General features: G+C 60.1%; 1 protein-coding gene, 1 long non-coding RNA gene and 1 other non-coding gene across 4 annotated transcripts; 2 read left to right on the plus strand and 1 right to left on the minus strand.

Annotated features, from left to right (window-relative positions):
- Positions 1-1,060: 1,060 nt before the first annotated feature.
- Positions 1,061-14,269, minus strand: NRTN (neurturin). 2 transcript variants are annotated; one of them, XM_059918663.1, is made up of 3 exons: positions 14,176-14,269; positions 4,217-4,428; positions 1,061-1,650 (listed from the first exon to the last, which is right to left on the minus strand). In XM_059918663.1, the coding sequence occupies exons 2-3, from the start codon at positions 4,383-4,385 to the stop codon at positions 1,226-1,228; spliced, it is 594 nt and encodes a 197-aa protein (XP_059774646.1). In that variant the 5' UTR covers positions 4,386-4,428; positions 14,176-14,269; the 3' UTR covers positions 1,061-1,225. The 2 variants fall into 2 exon arrangements, with proteins under 2 accessions (XP_059774646.1, XP_059774645.1); XM_059918662.1 differs by having other exon boundaries at positions 4,217-4,432.
- On the plus strand, positions 10,693-10,765 carry TRNAG-UCC (transfer RNA glycine (anticodon UCC)). The gene has a single exon. It is a non-coding gene; the product is annotated as a tRNA-Gly (tRNA).
- A 439-nt stretch (positions 14,270-14,708) lies between the features above and the next one.
- On the plus strand, positions 14,709-22,293 carry LOC132364110 (uncharacterized). The gene is made up of 3 exons (XR_009502700.1): positions 14,709-14,844; positions 20,099-20,231; positions 21,874-22,293. It is a non-coding gene; the product is annotated as an uncharacterized LOC132364110 (long non-coding RNA).
- The last annotated feature ends 652 nt before the right edge of the window (positions 22,294-22,945 follow it).

Raw genomic sequence — 22,945 nt, forward strand, 5'->3', positions numbered from 1 at the left:
TTCAGGATGGGGGTTGGGTCTGGGAAGGCCGGAGCGCAGATGTGTGGGAAAAGGGGGGAGGGGGCCAGTCTAGGAGACACAACAGTAAAGGAGGGAAGGGGCTGTTCTCTGAGAGCCCCGGTCTGGGGTGGGGGGAGGGAAGAGGAGAGACGACCATGCCCTCGGTCGGGAAAGCTGTATGGGAAGGGGGAGTTGCGCCTTCGAGACCCCCCACCCCCAGTCTGAGGGGAAGAAGGGGAGGGGTCCACGCCATCTGGTCTCCCGGGTGCCAGCTCCGTGCTGGGAGCACCCACTCCCTTCCCCGCCCCTCCTCAGCCCGTGGGACCTGCCGACCCCTCCCCGCCAGCTGGGAACCCAACACCCCGGCGCAGTCCTGGGCTTGCCAAGCATCAAGGTGACACCACGGGCAAATCTAAACACCGCACCGCGCTTTTTCCATCCTCCACAGGGGCTTGTCGTAAATTCTCCCTCGGGCTCCGGCCAGAGCTTTTATGGCCCCAGGACCTAGGTCCCTGGGAACCCGGCTCTGCCGAAGCGGGCGCCGGTTTCGGGCTCGATGGGGTTGGCGCCCGCCCCAGATCTATCCCCGCAGGGAGATGGGCAGCGAGCTATATTTTTAGCTAGTGAAAGGAGATACTGGCTCCGAGTTCACCCTGGTGAGGGCTGACCAGGCCCGAGGAGGCCTGTTGGGTGAGGGAGACCTGGTCCACCTGGACCTCAGTCTTCTCATCTGCACTGTAGTTACACCTTCCCTCCCCAGAAGGACACCTTGCGGGGAGGCGGGGAGGGAAGGGGCACGGGGACCTGTAGAGAGGTGGGAAAGAAGGTCCCTGCCGACATCCCCCCCATTCACCCCACTTTGCTTTTTGTACCCCGGAAACAAGACCCTCTTTGCATCTACTTTCCTTTTCCCCCAAAGCAAATGGGATCCTCCCACGATCCTGCAGGTGGTACCCGCACCCGTCCCCCTTTTCCCAATGGAGATGGCGCCTCCTCCCCGTACGCCCTCTTGCCCCTCCAAGATGTGGGCACCCCGCGAGCGCGGAATCACAACCCGGGCTCGATTTTCCACACTTTATCTTGGTACAGTTATGGCGCGAGTCCTGAGCCCTCGACGGCATTTTCTGCGCATGGGCAGTCTGTCGCGGGGCTTGCCAGGCGGGACGGCGGGTGCCGTCGGGGCGGGGGGTGTGGCCGCCGTCTCGCCGGGCCCGGTGAGGTAGGGTCACACGCAGGCGCACTCGCGCGCCGACAGCTCGTGGACCGTGTGGTAGCGACTGTGCGTGTCCAGGAAGGACACCTCGTCCTCGTAGGCCGTCGGGCGGCAGCAGGGCTGCGCCCGCACCCGCTCTCGCCGCACTCGCCGCCGCTGGCGCAGGCGCCGCAGCCCCAGGTCGTAGACGCGCGCGGCCGCCTCGCACGCGCCTGCGCAGTAGCGGAACAGCACGGTCTCGTCCGACGCGTAGCCCAGGCCCAGCTCGCTCACGCGCACCTCGAGCTCCCGCAGCCCGCACGGCCGGGTCCCCGACCGCGCACGCGCGCGCCGCCGCCGGGGCCCCGCCCGACGGCGCGGACCCGGGGACCTCCCGGCCCAGGGTGTCAGTTCGCGAAGCTCCACCGCGTCCGGGGCGCCTTGCAGCAGTGCACGGTCTGCGAGGGGATGGAGAGAATGGGGTAGGGGTCAGTGGGTGGCAAGGAGCCCCCTACCCTCGCTGTTCCCTGCGAAAAAGGACCCTTGTGGAGACTCAGAGGTGCTAGTGCACCCTCTCCCGCCCACTTATCTTGCTCCCGGATTCCCGCTCATGCACCCTCTCTGGGCGGTGTGGGGGGGGTGCATATCCACACCCGCACGCCGGGTCCCCAGGGCTACTGACACCCTTCTCTGGACCCTACACCTACGATGGACTGCTCAGAACCTGGCACATACTGTACCACATTCCAGCCTGCCCCACCTTGAGCTGAGCTGACTCGAGTGTCTGTCTCCCTCTGGACACCCCCCGCCCCCAGCACTCTCTGTGGACCCCATCCTATGCAGAGCAGCACTGGGGATTTTGCCCCTTTTCACTGAGCTGCTCTCACCTCATTGAAGAAAAGGGAGGGCTCAGCAGGGAGTGTGGTGATCCAAATCCCTGTTCCTACTCGGCCCCAGCTGCCCCCACCCCTATGCTGGGCCACCCCCATGTTACAGGTGAGGAAACTGGGCATCCAAAGGGGAAAAGACGTGCCCAAGGCAGGTGCAAGTGGCAGGGAGAGAGAAGCCCAAACAGCAGTTTTGCTTCCATCGTGTGCCCAGGTTTGGCCCAAGTCCAGCCCTCTTCTCCCACAGCTGTTCGTGCCCGGAGCCATAGATTCCCAGAGCCCCACAGTCTACATTTATTTCCCAAGCGGCTGCCCCTGCCCCAGTACTCCTCCGCCCCAGGAGATAAGTGCAGATGTTGCAGTGTCAGGCAGTGTTGACAGTGGGTCTGCAGGCAAGGGGGCTCCCAGCCCCTGAGCAGGCGGCAGTCACACTTGCGCTTGGGAGAGGAAATCCTGAGATTAGCCCGCACCTGCCCCCGAGGCTGGCGCACCTGGCTGTCAAAAGAAATAGCTTCCTGGGAGGTCCGAGGGGGAAGGGCTGTCTGTCACCCTGGGCGTGTGTCTGTTTCCACAGGGGGTCTCAGAAAGCAGACAAGCCCAGGTTCGGAGCCTTGCTCTGCCACTGTCAGCCTTGTAGTTTCAGGCAGGTGATGGCCCTGTTCTGTGACCCAGTTTCCTTGTTTTGCTCAGTGGGACTTGCGGAGTCCCCACTTTGGCTGGGACTGCGAGGGTGGAAAGGTGGGGGGGCACCGAGCAGCATCTTCTGAGCTCTTGATGCCCAGGGGCAGGAGCAGGGTGGCCGGCACTGCTTGCTCTGGCGTTAGGTTGAACCTGGCTCACTTCTGATGCCTAAAATTCCACCATTCATTGTGCCCACCCCAAAGGTGTGTATCTAGAGAGTTAATTCAGGGGATTGCCAGTTAAGATACAGATGCCAGATGCCCAGTTAAATGTGAATTTCAAGTAAATAATGAATAATCTTCTAGTATATTATCTGTCCTGCCTCCCTCCAGCAGGCCTGGCCACGTGCACAGGGTCTGGAACACAAAGAGATGAGGTCCTCACCCCCCTGGCCCAAGCCTGAAATTCCGCCATCAGCGCATTAGTCCCAGGGCCTAGAACATTGGGACTTTGGGGGATCGGGAGCCACCCCCTTCCCCTAGTAGGGCTGGGTCCGGGGACAGGGTGCCGGGCAGGCAGAACCCAACCATGGGCTGAGATCCTCCCGGGTGCCTGAAATTCCACCACGGGTGCTTTGCCCCCCGGCCCTGGGGCACTAGCTTTGGGGGGCACCCCCCGGGTCTCTGGGACTCAGTGTCCTGGGAAGGACTTTGCCGCCTGTAGGGGGGAGCGGCAGGGGCGGACGTGGAGCCCGCGCCTGAGGCCACCCTTGTCCTTTGTGAGGACAAGAAAGAAGGATTGTGTAGGCCGGCAGGGCGGGTGCGGACGTGCACGCAACCCCTACCCACGGGGGGCCACGCCCGCGGCCCGCCCGCGCGGGTGCACGTGTGGATGAGCGCACTAGAAGTCGAGGCCCACGCACCGCCCTGGCCCCACAGAACCTGCAGAGCGCAGGCGCCAGGGGCGAGTGGGGAGCTGGGCCGTGGCAGCCACGCGCGCCGGGGTGGGCGTTTCCATTTTTCTACCTCCCAGCTTCTTCCCACGTCGTTCTCTCCCATCCTTCTCCCTCTCTTTCTGTGCCTCTGTGTTTCTGTTTCTCTTCCCATTTCTAGGACTCTTCCTATTTCTAGGGGTCTCTCTGTCTCCCCCTACCCTTGGTCCCTGTCCACCCTGGCAGGTCACTAGGGCCTCGGGTTCGGCCTCCCTCTCCCTCCACCCCCCCCCCCCCCGCTGCGCTGCAGTGGCCGCCCAGGCCGAATACCCAGGTCTAATCTCCATCTGGTCCCCTGGCCCCTCAGGGCTAGAGCCTAATTCCTTGTGACAGCTGAGCCGAGAGACCCCAGTTCCCAGCGGCCATCCCCTCCGACACCCCTGCCAGGCCGTTGCGGGGATTTGCACCCTCCCTCCACCCCATCTAAAATAAGCCTCTGTGGCCCTGCCCCACTGCGTGAAATTCCACCATTGTGGCCGCTGCGACGTTGGGGGTATCTGACCCAAGACAGGGGAGAGGGCTTACACTGGGCCAGGCGGGCGATTCGGGCGTCCAGGGTGCGAGGCAGCCGGCGCAGCGGGGCAAGCGCGGGTCCGAGGCGGTGGCTGAGGAGCAGGCCTTCCCGACACATCCAGATGGAGAGCACGGAGCTGCAGAGCACCGAGGCCAAGGCCGCCGCCTTCCAGCGCTGCATCCTCAGCCTGCGTGCACGGGATGGTCAGCCACACGGCCTCCGTCTGTCTGTCAGGCAACAAATGAACGGGCACGGGCTGCTGGACCAGGCACCGGAGATACAGTGGGGCCCCTGATTTTGAACCACTCCTGCTTAATGATCAATCATAACATAGAAGTGATTCATCAAGGAACCACTGAACAAGGTTGTGAAGAACGCTGCCAAGGACGGGGTGGGCACTGTGCCAGGGGTAACCTGGGAACCACCCCCGTTCGGGGGTCCCAGAGTGCTTTCCTGAGGATTGAGGAAAGTTGAGACCTGAACAAAGGTAGGAGTTGGCCAGACAGAAGAGAACGGCACCTTAGGCAGGGGTAACAGCCAGTGCAAAGATCCTGGGCGGTGACCCCAGATGACCAATCCAGCCAGGAGGCTGGGGTGGCTGGAGCGCAGTGAATTTGGGGAAGAGTGGATGGAGGTGAGGACATCCCCAGCAGGGGGCACTGTGGGACAAGGGTGGCGAGGAGAGGTGGTGCTTAGAATACAGTCCGGGAGGCCAGAACCCTGGGGTTGAGACATGTTGATGTCCTGGGAGTGACTTCCTGACCTTCTCTGAGCCTGGGTTTCCCCTCCAGACAAACTGATGCCCAGAAGTGGGCAGCAAAGGACTAAAGCTGCCCTCCACCCACCTCCAGGCCTTTGCACAAGCGGGTTCTTCCATCCAGAACATTCTCTTCTCCACTGTTTCCCTCCCATTCCATTTTCAGTCTTAGCTTGGACGGCGCCTCCCTCCGGAAGCCTTCCCTGACTGCTCCTCCCCCCCAGCCCCAGGCCGGCGCAGGGGCACTCTCTGGGCCCCCACAATGCGCTAAGCGTCCCCCATTAGGGCACCGATTACTCAGTGTTCTGGCTGCCTAGTCGCGTCATTCTCGCAGTAGATGTTTAATAACCCAGGCGCACCTCCACACCTCCACCCTATCCGAGAAGCTCCCCGCCACTGAGCAGCCTCCAGCCCGCGTTTACATTCCCCCGCCCGGCTGCCTGGTGTCGGCCCTCGCGGGGCCTGGCGGCCGGCCCGGTGTAAACATTTACACGGAGAGCTGAAAGCCCGGCTGGACGGCGGTCAGCGCCTGGGCTCGGCCGCGGGATGCGGGGCGCCCCCACGCGCGTGTTTCGGGCCGCGCAGGCTGGCCAGAGCTGCGCTGAGCAGTTATTTGCGTGCTATTTGCATCTCGTTTGCATGTGATTTGCATGTGTTGGCGCGCGGGGGTGGGGTGGAGCGTGGTTAAGAGCAGTAAGGCTGGAACCGTCTCTCCCCCGCCCCATGGATGCAGACAGTAAGTAACAAAGGACACCTATTAAGCGCCTGCTGTGTACCAGACCAGGTGCTGAGACCACGACGGAGGCATTATAACCTCCATTTTACAGCTGGGGAAACTGAGGCACGAAACAGAGAGAGGGGCTTGGCCAAGGGCACAGCTACGAAAGTATCTGGGATTCACACCCTGGTTCTTTGACGCGACATACACCACATGGGGGGAGCAAATGCTGTGGAGCTATTCTGAGGACCTTACACTATTGGCGGTATTTGATACTGCCATTATTATTACTGTTGTTGGTGGTGATGGACAATGGGCTCCCCGACATGGGAGCATGTAGACAAACCCTGGCCCAGCCTGGAGATCTGAGGACACAGCACAAGTGCAAAGGCCCTGGGACAGGGCCATGCCTGGCTTGTTGAAGGAACCATCACGGCAGCCCCATGTGGCTGGAGCAGAGTGAGCACGGGAGGAGGTGAGGGCAGGAAGGGGATGCGGACAGGTCATGCACGGCCTGTGGGCTGCGGGGAGATTTCATTCTCAAGGTTGTGCAGCAAGCTGAGGTCAGCCCTTGCATTTGTCAGGTGCCCAAACCCACTGCGTTTACTCTTAATGAGCCCCTACTTTATGCCAGATCCCATTCTACAAACTTAATGCATATTATTAAGTCATTTCAACCTCACAAGAGTCCTTGTCCGCATTTTACAGATGGGGAAACTGAGACCCAGAGTGGTGAAGTGACTTGCCCAGGGTCACAGAGCTGAGATTAGAACTCTGGTGGCCTCACCCAGCCTGGGAAGGGGAGACAGGCAGGGAAACCCACCCAGGCTCAAGACCTCAGGTGGGCAAAGCCCTCTCTGGACCCCCAGCACCCTGCTTGTCCTCACACCCAAGTCTTGGGGTGGTGTGCCTCGGTTTCCCTGTTAGACTGGAACAAGGCCCCCTGCACAGCGCCGGCCTGAAAGAGGGGGCTGAGAGGGTAGATGGGTCTCCAGCCCTGAGAAGGCCCAGCCACAGGAGCCCTTGGAGCCACAGACCCCCCAGAGCTTTGATGGGGGGCAGGAAAGCAGGGGGCCGCTGGTGGAGGGGGCCCCGCAGGCGCAGCTGATAAGCGTCTGTTAACAATGGGCCTTTCTGTATGGGGGCCACCCAACTGGTTTGTCTCTGGCACAGACCTGACAGGGAGCAGGTGTGGCGGAGGGCACAGGGAGGGGACCAGGTGTGCACGATGTGTGTGCTTGTGTCAAGGCGAGGCGGGCACTCACACGGCACACTTGGGGGCTCACCCTCACACCCAGCGTTCCCATGCTCACATATGCTCTGACCCACTCACACACACACCCTCTCACGTGTGCCCACTGTTGCACACACACCCTCGGACACTACCCCGCTCACACATTCCAACATGCTCTTGCACACTCAGATCCCATCGCGCTTACACACTCAGTGTTCTCACACACCCTCAAACAGGATTACACTCACACACCTGAACACCACCACACTCACATGCTAGTATGTTTCACTCTCACACGTGGGCATTTTATGCACAAACATGATCACCCTCGAGCGCTACCACTCACACACTAGCGTTTGCACACGTGTACACACGCCCTCTGACTTGCACTCAGGAGCTCCCCCAATCACACCCCTTACACTCTCTCATGGCCGTGGGAGCTCCTGCACACCCTCGATACTCACACACACTCAAGCACCTTCACACTCAGACATACATTGTCTCTTGCACACTGACACAGAGAATGGGCACACCACACACATGCCTCCTCCAAGCCCTCCTGTGAGCACTTGAACTTGTGCATGCACGGGCGTGCCCATCATCACCTGCATCCCGCATTCCAGCCACCCGCACACACACCTGGGGGGCACACACATGAACACGCCGCCAGTGCTGGCGGGCCCTCGGCTGCAAAGATTCCGGGGGGAGAGTGAGCAGCACAGACACGGGCTGCAAGTGGGAAGAAGGGAAGTGGGGGAGGGGGCAGAGTGACCCAGGGGAAAGGGCCACTGGTACCCGGCCCAGCCCCACACCTGCTGGCATTTCAGGTGCCACCCATCTGCCCAGAAAGGGCCTGGCCCAGGGTCCCCTCCCAACCCAACAATGTCCAGACCCTGGAGAATCCTCACTGCCCAGGGAAGGGGGCACCTCCCTTCCTGGGGGCCAGGCCGGTCTGAACCGCAGCAAGAGGGATCTCGGATAGACCTCCACTTCTAGCTGGAGGCCACAGAGTGCCCAGGGCTGGGGCAAGGAAGGAGGAGAAACTGAGGCTCAGAGAGGGGAGGTGAGTAGCCCACAGACACAGCCAGGCGGAAACCTCCAGTTATTCTGAGAGCAGAGAAGTAGGGTGAGGGTGTGTGGGTGTTTCTGGCAGCTTCCTTGATGATACCAGAAAACACTGCTTATTATCTTGATGTCCCGGCTAAGTTCCAGGGCTCCACCTTTCCATCGAGCTTCCCAGGGAACACCCGCCAGGCATACCTGTCCCCGGGGTCAACAGCCTTTGTCCTGCAGAGCTCCTGACCTCAGGGAGGAAACTACTTCATGCTTGTTCCCAGGAAGAGGAAGGAGGGGAGGGGAACCCTCTCTCCATCCACTCATCTCTCTAGTCTGGGGAGGCCTGGAATCGGGGCCTGGCTCCATCAGGCAAACTCCGACTCATCCTTCAAAGCCCCAGCTCTTAGAGCCCCTCTTCCAGGAAGCCATTCCTGCTCCCCATCTTGCCCCCTCCCAGCCGCAGTTCCCTCCCTCTTGCCCAGCTCTTCCAGCACAGAGTCTGCGTCCACGTCTGTCTTTGCTGGACGGTGGAGGTGCTTCTGGAGGGGCACCCTGGGCTGGGTCCTCTGAAGGCAAGGGCGGGCTTTGATAATTCCATCCACCGTTGACAGGTGGAGCTGTGGTGCCTCCCTCCATGAGCACCGTTCTTCCTCTGCACTTCACTCCCAGACACGTCTCTGGTCCTCCCGTACCTCCGTTTCCCCAACTTCAGAAAGGGCCCGAGGCGGGCTGCCCAGAACTGTGGGAATGACTGGGTGGCTCGTGGGGCTGTCATCACTGCCCACGGGCGGAGCGAGCCAGGCTGGGAAGCCACATGGGCAGCTGTGGGGGCGGCCTGCACGTGCGGGCCAGCCCTGAGGAAGGATACTTCTGAATGCTGTGGCACGTGGGGTGCAGACAGCTGAATTCGCACCCCGATCTGCCTCTTCCTGGCTGGATAACGTGGGGGCAAGCTCCTCCCCCTCTCGGAGCCTCAGTTCCCCATCTGTACAAGGGGCTGCACAGGACACCTTGCTCATCTGGAGGGCCGTTTCATTCAGTGAAGTCCTGCAGGCCTGGCCGATGTCCTGCAGCAGCTGGGCCCCGAGCGTCAGACACGTGCTTGCACGCCCTTAATTCCGTTTCCTCCATCAGTGTTACAGGTCTGGGGCTGGCAGCTGGGCCCATTCCCAGGGCAGCCCTGTTCATCTCCTTTCCCCCAGGTGGCTCCTGGGGGTTCCCTAGGGTTCCACTGATGGGGAAACTGAGGCCCCGTGAGGGGCGGGACTTGCGCCTCTCTCAAGACAAGATTCAATGGTTCTGCAAAACAAGAAACAAATTCCACAGCCCACAAAAATGTGCCCCCTCCCTTGGAGGGCCCAGGGCCCAGCCCCACCCCATGGTGGGAACCGGGAGGCCGGGGCAGGCGCAAGCCGGCGACACACATCTGGGGGTAAACCAGGAACATCTGGCTAGCACAGCTGGTTCCGATGTCACATCTGCGGGGGGCGGGGGCCAGCCTGTGGGGCGGCCTCATGGGAGGGTGCAGGCACAGACACCCCCAGCAGAACCTTCCAGGCCTGCCGAAAGGTGGGAGCCCAGCATCTCCTTTCTTCCCCCCAGCCCAGGAGCTGCCTGCTGCCCAATCGCTAGAACCATCGCTGGCGCCCTGCTACTCTGAGAGTCAAGTCACGGGTCCTGAGCTTCTCTTAAGGGGTTCTGGGTCTGTCTTTGCCAAAGTGAGGCTGAGGGGTGGACATACAGAGAGGGTGATTTCTGGGGAAGACTGTGTTGGTTGCTTTGTGTTAATAATAGTAGTAAAAAAAATTAGCTAATACTAACACTAGCAAACAACACCATTGATGCTGTTCTAAGCACTTTACATGTAGTGCCTCATAGAAAGGTGTGGACTATTTTATCACCATTTTGTAGACAGAAAAACTGAGGTCCAAAAGACTGAAGTGACTTCCTCAGGCTCCAACGGAGCATAAATGGCCAAGCTGGGTTTTGAACTCAGGTGGTTGGGCAAACTCCTACTCATCCCTCAAAGTCCCAGCCTCAATGCCCCCTCTTCCACATTCTTGACCACTGTACCATATGGCCTCCCTAATAACAACAACAAGACCAAGAATAATAACACTAACACCTGGCAATGTTGGCTATTCCATTTATTTAGTGCCAAGCACTCTGCTAAGTGCTTTCCACATGTTTGATTCTCCCCGCAGTCCCTGGAAAAGATGTTATTATTATTATTATTAGCCCCATTTACCACATGGGGAAACTGAGGCTTGGAGAGGTAGAGTGACTCACTCAAGGTCACACAGAAATTAAGTGGCTGAGCTGCGGTTGAACCTGGGTCTGACTCTAAACTTGTTCTCTCAATGACTCCACAACCCCAGTAACGAGGGTGGTGCTGGGGGGAAAGGGAGAAGCAGGGTCTTGCTGCTTGGGAGGCCAGCAGGGCTGAGATCCAGGGAAGTAAAAGGTTTTCTCAAAGACACACAGCAGAGCAGAACTAGCAAGTAAACAGATGGCCCACATGGCAGAAAGCCCAGTGTGCCAGGCTGGGTTCTGCTCCCAACACATTCACCCAACACTTATTGAGTGCCTACTGTGTGCTGCGCCAGCCAGGGAACTCAGGATGACCAAGGCCAACCTGGGCCCCCATCTTCACCAAGCTCACCATCCAATCAGGGAGATGGGTAATTAAAAAAAAAGAAAGAAAGAAGGTAATTTAGGAAATTCCCTGGTGGTCCAGTGGTTAGGACTCAGCGCTTCCACTGCTGGGGCCCCAGGTTCGATCCCTGGTTGGGGAACTAAGATCCCGCAAGCCACGCAGCCAAAGAAAGAAAGAAAGAAAAGAAACAAGGTAATTTAGAGGTTGACAATGCAACAACAGCCCCCAAATAAAACAAGGTGAAGCGATAGTGACTGGTGCTGCTTTTAAGCTGAGTGGTCAAGGAGGGCTTCCCAGAGGAGGCAGCATTTGTGCTGAGCCCACATGAAGATCTAGGAAGAGTGCTCTAGGTGGAGGGAACCACACGAGCAAAGGCTCAGAGGCACGATGATGGCTTTTCAAGGGGACCGGTGTGACCGGAGCAAATGGCCAGGAGATGAGGAAAGATAAGGGGGTGTCCTGTGCCCCGCAGGGTCAGCCCTCCATTCCCCACCAGTGCCTGGAGCCCTCTTCCTGTACCGGCCGCTACTCGGGCGTGTTCTCGGGAAGGCTGGGCCGGGGAGCGCGCGCATGCGTGCGTGCGTGTGTATGTGTTGGGGCCACCAGCTTTTCAGACCCGCCGTTTCTGGTCCGGCCCTCTGCAGCTGGCCCATAAAATTCCCACCTCAACCATACCAGGCCGGTCTGGCTTAGCCAGGCTGGTCTGGGACCGGCCTCGCAGGCATCTGGGGCGGGCAGGGGGCCCTCCCTGGGGGGGAATAACAGGATCAGCCTAATGAGGCCTGGCACGGCTAAGCAGCTGGCATGGGGCCCGGTGGGTGGTGCGAGGGACGTGGGTCCTCCGGGAGTGGCCAGGAGGACACCACACAAAGCTGACCATCTGACAGAAAGGGAAACCAAGGCACAGACCCCGATGCAACTCAAACCCTCACACTGGTTTCCTAGGAACCAGGGGACCTAAGTCACCTCTTCCATGTCCCCAAGTTCAAATTCTGCCTTGGGTCCCTGACACACTGAGCTCTTTCAGCACGGCCCCTCTCTGGGCCTCGGTTTCCTCAACTGGGATGTGAGATCCACCTGCTGGATTTCTTCCAGGACCAGCCAAAGCCTGAGTTCACTTGGATTTGAAGGGAAGATCTTTCCACTCCTGAACACCCACGCCAAAGTGTCCCAGGCCCCATTCAGGCTTACTTTGCGGCCGTTACCTCCCCTGAAAGTCCAGGAGGCTGGCTGGCTGGTTTGAAAGCCTCCTATCCACCCCCTAACCCGCACCCCTGCCCTGCCAAGTGCAGCAGGCACCGGGCCTGTCTTGTTCTCTGCTTCATCCTACTATACAGCTTGGCACACAGTAGCTTAGGGCTTGGGAATTAATTATGTGGAGCATAAGGAAAGATCCCTCCAGCTCGCTCAGCCTCAGTTTTCTCAGCTGCGAAATAGGGAGAACCAGCCTCCCATGGCGCCTGCTCAGTTGATGCTCACAGGGCAGAGGGAAGACCCTATCTCCCCTCGAGGGCCTTGAGCCCCAGACCCCTCTGCCCCACCTTGGGGGACCAGGAAAATTGCATCTGCAGAGGAATCCCACAGCCTCTCAGCAAAGACAGCTGGGCCCAGGGATGCCAGATGCATTAAAGACCCGTTCCTCTCTCTGTGTTTCCAGCCCCCATCTCCAGGAATCCGTCCTTGAAGGCCCCAGCCCAGTTCTCCCTCTGTCAACCTTTCAGAAAAGTCTCTCCCTCCCACGGTCACCCCAGGCACCCTGGATTTTCCAAAACCACCCATGCTATTTCCTGCCTCCAGATCTTTGCATATGCAGTTCCCACTACCTGGAATGCCCTTGCCTTTCCCATTTAGAGAACTCCTACTCATCCTTCATAGCCCCAGCCACAATGCCCCTCCTCCAGGAAGTCTCCCCTGACCCTCCTACACTGAGGTAGTGCCTTTGCTCCCCACTCTGGGCTCCACCCTGGATTCAAGTCTGGAAGGACAAGGCCCAGGAGCCCGACACCAGAGTCACGCACACCATTGCTGTCCAACAAATATTGGTGGAAACAATCTCTTGATTGTGTCCTTGTACCTGGCTGCAAACTGTTTGGTTCCCTCTCCTGTTCCAGGCTCTTGAAAGCTATATCCTCTTCTCACCCCCCTGAAAATTGAGGCCTATAACCTGCGGGACAAGCAGTGATGGTGGAATTTCAGACACTGTGCCCAGCTGCAGGAGGGCATGTTTTGTTTTCTTCCCTGCGCCCCTGGAACTAGCTCTCTGCAGGTCGCTGGGAGTGGGCTGTAAGGCCTGGGAGTGGCTGCAGAACCCCGAACCTCAGCAGTCCTAGAATGAAGGGTGTGGGGAGGGGTGTCCAAAGGGCCCAAGGCAAGGGGCTGGGGGTGGGGAGAAGCTGGCAAAGCTGGGAGTCTCCCCCCACTGACATCCGCCTAGACCAGTCACGCCCCATTGGGGCTTCCTAAGCCCGGGGCTCTTAAAGACAAAGAGTGTCATGGAACAGAGAGAAAAGGATGCAGGGTGGGAGTGGGGGGTTGGGGGGGGAGGGGGCGGTGCAGAAAGGAGTGAGGAAAGTCAGGGGTCTGGCCTTCCATGCCCCCCACCTAGGCCCCTGGTCCTGCTCCCCAAATCTGGGCTGGTGGCCCAGCCTTGCAGGTAACCACAGGCCCGCTGAGCCAGGCCAGTGGCCCAATGCTATATGGATGCTGGTACTTCTTGGGGAGCGGACCATGGTGACATCCACCCCTGGGAGAGGCCACTTCTCTCTCCAGTCCCCGCCTACATCTGCCCACTGTCTGCAGCCTCCTCGGCCTAAAGACTGCGAACTGACAAACCGCACCTTCTGGGAGAATTCTGAGACCATCCTGAGCAAGAGATGCCTTTTGTAAAAAGCGAGGAAGGAAGACAGCCTCCTCTCCTAAGGGCCGCCCCCCCCCGCCCCCCGCAAAGGTTTCGCGCCCTCTTGTGGCTGAACAATCGGCTCCAGGAGCTGAGAGAGCCAGGCCCTTACCGGAGGACACCGTGTCCCCGGCGGCGGCGGCACGCAGGGAAGGCGGCTGGAACGCGCCACTGACAGATGTTTACTTCTGCGTGCAGCTGGGCCGCGACGGCAGCCCTCCGCCCAGGGTCTGCGGGATCCGGATGCCCCCCGCGGCCCCTTGTAGACCACAAGGCATAAGGGGTGTCTGGGTCTCGCCCTCCTAGAGGCTGGGGAGGGGATTCCGGCTGCCCCCGCTTCCACCCCTCTCCAGACGCTCCCAAGGGCGTCCGAGAAGGCAGAAGCGCTCCCGCCTCGTCGGACAGGGAACCCCCCCCCCCGGCCAGACCCTGGCTTGGAGAGAAGCTTAAGATCGCCCTCCCGCCCCCGCGCCCCTGCCACGCGCGGACCTGTCGCCCCTTGACCCTACCCTCATACACACGCTGGTTCTTGGCTAGAGGCGGGAAACTACCGACCTACCCGGAGTCCCTGGAAGCCCTCCCAATCTCTGTCCATGGGGCCGGTCCTCCCCCCGCGCCGGTACCCCGCGGGCCCCCCGTCTGCCCTTGCTTACCTGCTCCGGGCGCCCGACTAGCCGTCAGTGGCGGCCGCGCCTGCCGCCCGCGCCGGCCCCAGCCCCTGCCCCTGCCGCCGCGACCGCCATCCGGGCCGCCTGGGCCCGCGGCGCCCGGGGGGCCCCGGGCCGGAGGGGGCGGCCGCGGGGGGGGCGCGGCGCGAGCCGGCCCATGGGGCCCCCCCGGGCTCGCTCAGACGCGGGCTGCGGCCATCCCCGCCCGGCGGAGGCTGGGGCTGAAGGGGTGCCCTGGACGGCCGGCGGCTCGGAGGGCGCGGGGCGCAGGGGCGCACGGACGGCGCGGGCGGCCTCGGCGCGCGGCGCGGGGCTCCGGGGCGGCGGCGCTAGGGGCCCGGGCGCTCGGAGCGGCTCCACGGCGCTCTCTCCCGCCACCTCCGCCGCTCCCGCCGCGGACAGCTCGGCCGGCGCGGGGCCGGGGGCGGGGCCAGGGGCGGGGCCAGGGGCGGTGGCTCGGATTTCCTGGGACAGGGAGCCGCCCCCGCCCCGTCCCGCCCCGCCCGAGGGTGCCTGAAGAGCGCAGGTGGCAAGGGGGCGGGGCCACAGCACCCCCCTAGACGGCGTTGTCCCCCGGCCCCAGCGACCCCGGCGGCGATCCTTTAGAAAAGCCAGGGCCCCAAAATGCCCCCCTCCGGGGGCCCCTTCCCACAGGTAAGAGCCACAGCGCCCCTGACACCAGTCCCTCGACCTTTAGCGTCCCCCCACTCCACTGAGAACCTGGTCTTACTGCCAGACCCCTCCCCCCGTCCTGCCCGGTCCCCTTCCGGAAACAAGGCCCCAAGAAGTCCCCTCACCAGGGAATCCCCTCGGGGAACCCCCGGGACAGAGTCCCTCCAGATTAAAAGTTTCCCTCCCCCGCTCCAAGAACCCCAACGGCGCATCTTCCGTAAATCCGGGACCTCTCAAGACCCCTCCGCAGATCCCCCTTCGCGGAATTAAGAGCCACAACACTCCCCTGGCCGGCGGTAATCATGGCCCACAATTTCCCCGCACCCCACTGAGTACTGTGGGGCTCCTAGTCCCTCCCCAGGTCCTCTTTCCAGAAAGCAAAAGAAGGCCCCTTCCTAAGAAAGTCATTGCAGAGAACTGAGACCCAAAGTTTTCCCCTAAAACATCAAGTGATACCCTAAGACTGACGACGACGCCCGCTGTCCACAGCGCCCCTCATCAAGTGGCATTTCTCCTTAGTCTGGCGTCCGAGCCAGATCCTGCGGGGGGATACCTTTCCCACCCCCGGCACCCGACGGCGTTCTCCCGAGCACCAAGGCCCAGGGCTAACCCCGACCCGTCAGCGAGCCCAAACCCACCCCGCCCCCTCCCCGACGGCTCCGCGTTCCCAATGCGCCCCCTAGCGGCCCCCAAGCTGACTCGGGGGCGGGACTGTGGCGAGGTGGGCGGGGCTGGACCCGCCATGGCCCCGCCCCGCCCCGGCCTAGTTACTGAGAAACACCGGCCGCGCAGCCCGGCCCTCGGCCCGCAGCACTTAGGCTCCTGCCCGCAGGGTCCCCGCCGCCGCCCGCGTTCCTGGGGCCGGGAGCTCTGGCTCTCACTCCCGCCGCCTGATTTCTTGGGGCCTCCTCACTCTGACTCAGGCCGTCTGCATTCCTCTGATTCCAGCAGCCTGGGGGTTTGTAAGGGCATTAGGTCTTCCTAAGACCCCCCCCCCGCCCCAAAACACACACACCCCCGGCCAGCGGCCTGTGCAACTTGCACTACTACGCAGTGTACGTGGTGACAGGGGACACTCAGGCAGCATCACCGGCTGTAAGCGGGCTCATGCGGGTGTGGGTCGCGCTGGATGCGCGAGCAGGGTGTAGCCCGATTGTGAGTTTGTGGGTGGGTGAGTGGAGGCATGAGGGTGAGCGTGTGTCAAAGCGGCGGCGCTGCGGCTGCCCCGTCACGGTCCAGGATGGAAAGAACAGGGGTCCGTGCTCGCCTCTCCGTGCCTCGTTTTCCCCATCTGTAACAGGGGGTATTAGCAGTAGATCCTACTAGGGCTGCAGTAAGGATCAGATGAGTTAAGTATGAGTAACCATGCCCGCTGGAGGTGAGCAGTGCCCAAGCGTCTGTCACTACTGGTGACGCTAAGGACTCACTGTCAGTGACACGCACACCCTGGCCTGAAGGGAAGGCTGAGGCACTGGTGGCCATTCACGCACAGACCCCCAAACCTTGTTCTAGGCAGGGTCACACCCAGCACCATCCTCATTCTCACGCATACCCGGACACCCTTCTGAGAACAGCGCCATCCCTACACACACACACACACACACACACACAGTTCCCTGTAGAGACACAGACACACGCTTAGCAGCCCACTGGCCCTCAGAGCAGCTCCAGGGGCGACTCCAGGGGACAGGGTAGGATTACTCCTGCACACGTGTACACTCGGCAGATCATTACACACACACACACACATGCTTTTCACACAAAACCTTCTGACACACTCAACCCCGAGCACCGGGTGCCCACCCCACAGCCATACACGCACAGGAGTCGAGGAGACCCTGCTGCTAGCACACTCGGGCGCACATGTACATGCTGGGCTGGTCCGGGAAACACAGCCCCCCTGCATACACGTAGCCAGACCAGGAGCCCACCCCCACCCCGGCCAGCCATCATTAAGCTGTCACCAGCTGCCCCTTGGCCGTCTCTGCTTGCCCACACCTCCCCGGCTGGGCTGGGGGCCATGGGGGAGGGGGCGTGCAGACACATGGGGTGCAGGACACACACATGTGCCCACCATGTGGATGCTCGTAAAACGGTTGCCCTGGTAACGGCGACTTGAAAGACTCGGTTCTTCCTCTGGGGTGGGCAGGGGCAGGGGCGTAGGGGCGGGGCCCAGGGGGGGCGAGTAGGACCCATGCCCACCTTCCACCATGGGGAGACCCGGTCATACTCCGGCCTGGGAGGAGACCCCTCCACACTCAGGGACACACACATTGACCCAGTCACACACGGAGAAGGCCCCCCATCACACTCAGGCCCACAGAGACCCTGCCTCGCTCGGGGCCGGCCCCACGTGCTCACACCAGACACAGGTGTGATGCCCTCGCACACCAGTGTGTCACCTCATACAACCGAGCACCCGGGCCACTCTCTGTAGCCAACCACAGGCTTTGTCACCCTGTCACACTGGCTGACTCACATGGTAGCGGGAACTGGGGCACACACGGGCACGCCCACCCTTGGCCCCCACCCCGCTCAAGGAGCCGTCTGGGCCCAGCTGCCCGGGAGGCTTAGGGGATTCAGGGGCTGGTTCTATTTGCAGGAAACACGGGTATTTACAATGCTTTATTTTTAAACCTTCCTTGTTCCAGACTGGGGCTGCTGTGGGGCAGGGTGGGTGGAACTCAGCCTTGAACCTCCCACGCTGAAAGTGCAGCCCGGGCCAGGGACTGTGGTCTCCCCAGTGCACGGATGGTGGGGAAGAAGCTCAGCCAAGAGCAGGGGCACCCAAGGGCCTGTGGCCCCTGGGGCTGATTTGAGCCTGCTGGCCCCAAGGTCAAGGCTGAGGCAGAGGTGGGACAGTGCAGGGGCAGCCAGAACCCAGGCCCCGCCACTTGCCCGCCCCCTCCACCCCAGTGTTTGCCGGGAAATTAGTTCCGCTCCTTCACTGCCTCCTCACCACCCCCAGGTAGCTCCAGGCAACGCCTCCCCTTCCCCAGCGTGCTTGGAGCCCACGTGGCAGTTATGAAACCCGAGGATCAGAGAGGTCAAGACACTGGCCCAAGGTCACACAGTAAGGTGGAGGTTCAAATCTGGGGCTGGATGACTCCAGAACGTTCAGCCATGGCCCCCAGCTGCTCCTCCACCTCTGTCCCCTGGGGGCTGGCCCCCTGCCCTCCCCTGATGGTCACTGCTCCCCAGGGGGAGTGTTCTGTTCATGGGTGGAGGCCTAGGTGGAGGTTTTGGGAGGCCAGCAGCCGCTGGCCAAGACGCGGACTTGGCTGGTGGAGAAGTTTCCATCTTAGCACCAGGAGCTGGTCCAGGCCCTGCAGGCCCAGGGCTGCACCTCGGGGACCCCTCCAGGGAGCAGCCCCGTGGGGGTGGAAGTGGCCCGGCACCCTCTGTGTCCTCTGTCCCTCCAGCTGCCCCCCAGCCAGAGCATCCCCCCACAATAAGCATTACTCCATCCCCCAGCGCTGGTGGCTGAGCTTGCTGATCCTCAGTTTCCCCATCTGTGAAATGGTTCCTGTGTTTGTTCTGTGCCCAGTGCAGACCCGCGGCTGTGGGAAGTGAGTGTTGTCTTCCCATGGAGACATGAGGGGGATCGCCCAGGGTCACTGGGCCAGCTCAGCACAGGGCTGCTGATTATCAGCCAAGAGGCTCCCTGAAACCAGGTTTCGGGGCTCTTGGTTTGACAAAGTTATCCTCACCAAGAGCTGGATGATGCTGAGGGCCGAGAGAGGCCTCAGCCCCTACAGGGAGCACAGCTGGACACCCACTCCTGGCTGGGGGTCAGAGCAAGGGCCGCGGGGACCAGGGAAGGAGCCGGCCCGACTGGCTGGAATGGGGCCCACGAGGCCTTGTGGGTGGCAGGAAGGAGCTGACTTGTTCCAGAAGAGGATGGGAAAAGCAAGGCCGCCAGCCATCCCCACAGGGCCATTTGCAGCCGCAGGTCACAGATCGAGGGCCCTGTCCCTGGGGGCCCATGTCGGCAAGGCGGAAAAGCCATCAGGCCTGGGGGCAGAGGGGAGGGGAGGTGGGTGGGGTGGGCCTTGGGGTTGGGGGACACCTGAGAGGTGCGGCCCGGGCTGAAGACCTTCTGTGAGCTTACAGACACCCCCCCACACACAGAAGCCACAAATGTGTGGACACTATGTGTGTATCCACGCACACACATACAATAGACACACAGACACACGCTCACAGACTCTTAAATACGCACATCGACACGCAGACACACAATTACGCACACAGATGTCCCCCAAAGTCAATCATACTCTGCAAATGCGTATACACCATCACACACACTCACACGGACACACATAGTACACACGCACACACTCATGCGTACGGCAGCCCCAGCCCCTGAGGCTCACAGGCGCCACATACATCCCAGCACCCTGGCTCTCGCCACCCGCCAGCCTGGCCCTGCCTTCTCTCGTCCTTGGCCCAGGCTGCCCTAATCCTGGTCTCGTGTCCTGAAGCCAGAAGATAAGGGGCAGCTGCAGCCCCAGATAAAGGAGGCGCAGCCACAAATCCGGGGCGGCCCTGGCGGCAACGGGCAAAGAGCCCAGGCTGCACCTGCCCTGTGCTTCCTCCCCTATCTGGCCTGGTTGAGAGGGACAGAGAGAGGGCAGGGGAGACAGAGACATGGAGGGTGAGAGAGACAGAGGGGGGAGATGCCTGGGGGGGGCAGCAGAGAAATGGAGACAGATGCAGAGAGAAAGATGGAGAGAGACAACACACGGGGGAAAGAGAAATGCAGAGAAAGATATGAGATAGACACACAGAGAGAAGGAAATACAGAAAGAGACCCCAAAAAAACTGAGACAGAAACAGGAAGAATAAAAGAAAGGGACAGAGGCAGGGGAGCCCCAGTGACTGGGCTGAGTGCCAGTGGTACCTTCCCAAGGCTCTGCCCCACCCCCTCCTGGGTGCCTCAGTCTCTCCACCTGCTCGGGGCCCCAGCGTGACCTACCTCCCTCCTGCTTCCTCAGATCAGCCAAGGTCAGGCATTGGCACGACTCACGCCTGGTTCAGAGTTGGCGGGGGACATCTTTCTCAACGTCCCCACGCTCTCCAGGCTGACACCTGGGAAGTCCTCAGCTTCCTGCCAAATCCTCAGTGAAGGTGGGACCCCCCACCCAGCAGGTCCTGCCCCCTTGCCTCAGTTTCCCTAGCTGTGACAAGATGCATTCACTCAGCAAGTGTTCACTGAGCACCTACTGTGTGCCAGGGCCGGTGCTGCATGGTGGCAACACAGAGTGACTGGAGCAGACCTGACTCCCACCAGCCCTGGGCTCGTAGTTTAATGGGGAAGATCCTCAACGCATCCCTTTTCCAAAGAAGGAGAAGTTGAGAACAGAACGGTGAGTGGAATAAGCAAGGTGACTGGGTGCAGGGAATAGTGTTCCTGGGAGAGGGAACAGCATGTGCAAAGGCTGGGAGGTAAGACTGGCTCATGGGAGGTCTGGAATGAACTTGGTGCTTGAGTTTAGGGAGGGAGGAGGTGAAGAGGGATGAAGCTGGGGAAGGCAGCAGGGGCTGGATAATGCAGGAAACTTGGGGCTGTGGAACAGGGCTGGGGCAGTAGGGAGCCATGGAAGGACTGGGAGAAGGGGAGGGCCATGGTCAGATCTGTGTTTTAGAAAGAGCTGTGGGAGGCTGGACTGTTGGGGGCAGGATGGGAGATTGAGGCCTGGAAGGGGTGTTGGTGGGAGAGGGGATAGACTAGAGAGAGACCCTGGAGAGAAAGCAGGGAGGACATGGGGACTGACAGGCTGTTGGGAGAGAGACAGGCGGGGAGGCTGATGCCCAGGTCTCTGGCTAGGTGGTGGGGCAGCCCCTGGGCCAGGGACCTCTGCAGCCCGTGGATTCAGGTAGCGTTGGGATGAATACCTGTTCCCTCCACATAAGATCAGAGAGAGGAATAACGGAGTTAATACATGAAAAGACCTTAGAACAGAGCCTGGCATACAGTAAGTGCTCAAAATTGTCTAGCTACTGGTAAATGATTAATATTACACCATTATAATAACATAATAAATAATAACAATTAACAGGAATTCCCTGGCAGTCCAGTGGTCAGGACTTGGCGCTTTCACTGCTAGGGCCTCAGGTTCAATCCCTGGTTGGGAAACTAAGATTCCGCAAGCCGTGCAGTGCAGCCAAAAAAAAAAAAAAAAAAAAAAAAAGCAAGCAATTAATAGTGTGTCACTTATATTAATACCGTAGTTATTAATGGCCAGTCCACAGTATCCCTTTCTCCCCCTCCCCACAGGAAGCGTTCCAGGATTGCCTTACACAGAGAAGGCAGGTCATCACAGGGCAGAGCCAGGGAGCCCTAGGAGGGTTCTCCTTGGAGGCTGAGGTTCAGAGGGGAGGCTCATTCCTGAGGTTGCCCTCTGTGGGCCTCGGTTTCCCCACCTGAACAACTGTCTCCCCAGAGTGGTCTGGGTGCCCGTGGGATGATGTCAGGGAGACGATGGTAGATCCTCAGGAGGCAATGGGACGGGCACCTCAGGAAGAAGCGAGCTCTTGTCTCTGGAGGTGGGTAAGGGGGGCTGAGTCTCCCAAGGACCGCTGTGGTTGCTTCCAGAGTCCCCGACTCCACTGTTTTATTCCCAGATTGTCCTATAGAGGGCGGCCGAGGCCAGAGATGGAAGACAAGCTGCTCCCCACCCCCATTCCATTTTCTCCCAGGTCTCAGAAAAGCTGGTGCTGAGCCTGTTGTGGGCTCAGGCAAATCCCTTCCCTCCTCAGGCCTCAGTTTCTCCATCTGTCACTCAAGGAACACAGTCCCTGCCTCACTTCCTGCTCAGGGAAAGCTCTGTCAAGTTTAGCAGTGAAATGCAGGGGGGAGCTAAGGGATTGGTTATTCCCATTCTGCACTGTGTTAATGTAATTCAAGGCAAATAATAGTAATAAAGTAACAGTAACAACAGTAGTCATTAACATTTGTTGATTGTTATTTATTGAATCCTTACTTTCTAAAAGAGATATTTCTATCAGCCCCATTTTTCTGATGAGGAGACTGAGGCACAGAGAAGTTAAAGGACAAGGTTCTGGACTTTCCTGGTGGAGCAGTGGTTAGGAATCTGCCTGCCAATGCAGGGGACATGGGTTTGATGCCTGGTCTGGGAAGATCCCACATGCCGCGGAGCAACTAAGCCCGTGCGCCACAACTACTGAGCCTGCGCTCTAGCGCCCTCGAGCCACAACTACTGAGCCCACGTGCCACAACTACTGAAGCCCATGCGCCTAAAGCCCGTGCTCTGCAACAAGAGAAGCCACCGCAATGAGAAGCCTGTGCACCGCAATGAAGGGTAGCTCCTGCTCGCCACAACTAGAGAAAGCCCGCACGCAGCAAAGAAGACCCAACGCGGCCAAAAATAAATAAATTTTTAAAATAAATAAATAAATAAAATTTTAAAAAGGACAATGTTCTGGGACTTCCCTGGTGGTCCAGACTCCGAGCTCCCAATGCAGGGGGCCCAGGTTCGATCCCTGGTCAGGGAACTAGATCCCTCATACAGGCTGCAACTAAGAAGTCTGCATGCCACAACTAAGAAGTCCATGCCACAACTAAAAGATCCGGCATGCCTCAACGAAGATCCCTCATGTGGCAACTAAGACCCGGTGCAGCCAAAAATAAGTAAATAAATATTAAAAAAAAAAAAAGAAAGAAAGGACAATGTTCCCAGATGGTAAGTGGAAGTTCTGGGATTCGAAACTGGCAGGCTGAGTCCAGAGCCCTGAGGTCCCTGTACTGCATCAAGGCTCTTTCAGCAACAGGGAGCTTTAGGAGGGTGCAACAGGGCATGGTGGGGACTGTGGAAAATGAGGACTAGATTCTGCCGTCCTTGGCTGTTTGCCCTCCCACTTCCCTCGGGGTAAAATCCCAAGTTCTCCCAAAGGCCCACAAGGCCCTGCCAGACCTACCCCCTTCACCTCCCTGCCCTCACCTCCTCCCTCTTTCCCCCTCCCTCACTCAGCAGCAACCACACAGGGCTCACTGTTTCTCCAACACACCAGGCACGGTCCTGCCTCAGGGCCTTTGCACTGGCTGTTCCCTCAAAGTGGA

The sequence above is a fragment of the Balaenoptera ricei genome, chromosome 3 (assembly GCF_028023285.1).
Source record: "Balaenoptera ricei isolate mBalRic1 chromosome 3, mBalRic1.hap2, whole genome shotgun sequence".
Lineage (NCBI taxonomy): Eukaryota > Metazoa > Chordata > Mammalia > Artiodactyla > Balaenopteridae > Balaenoptera > Balaenoptera ricei.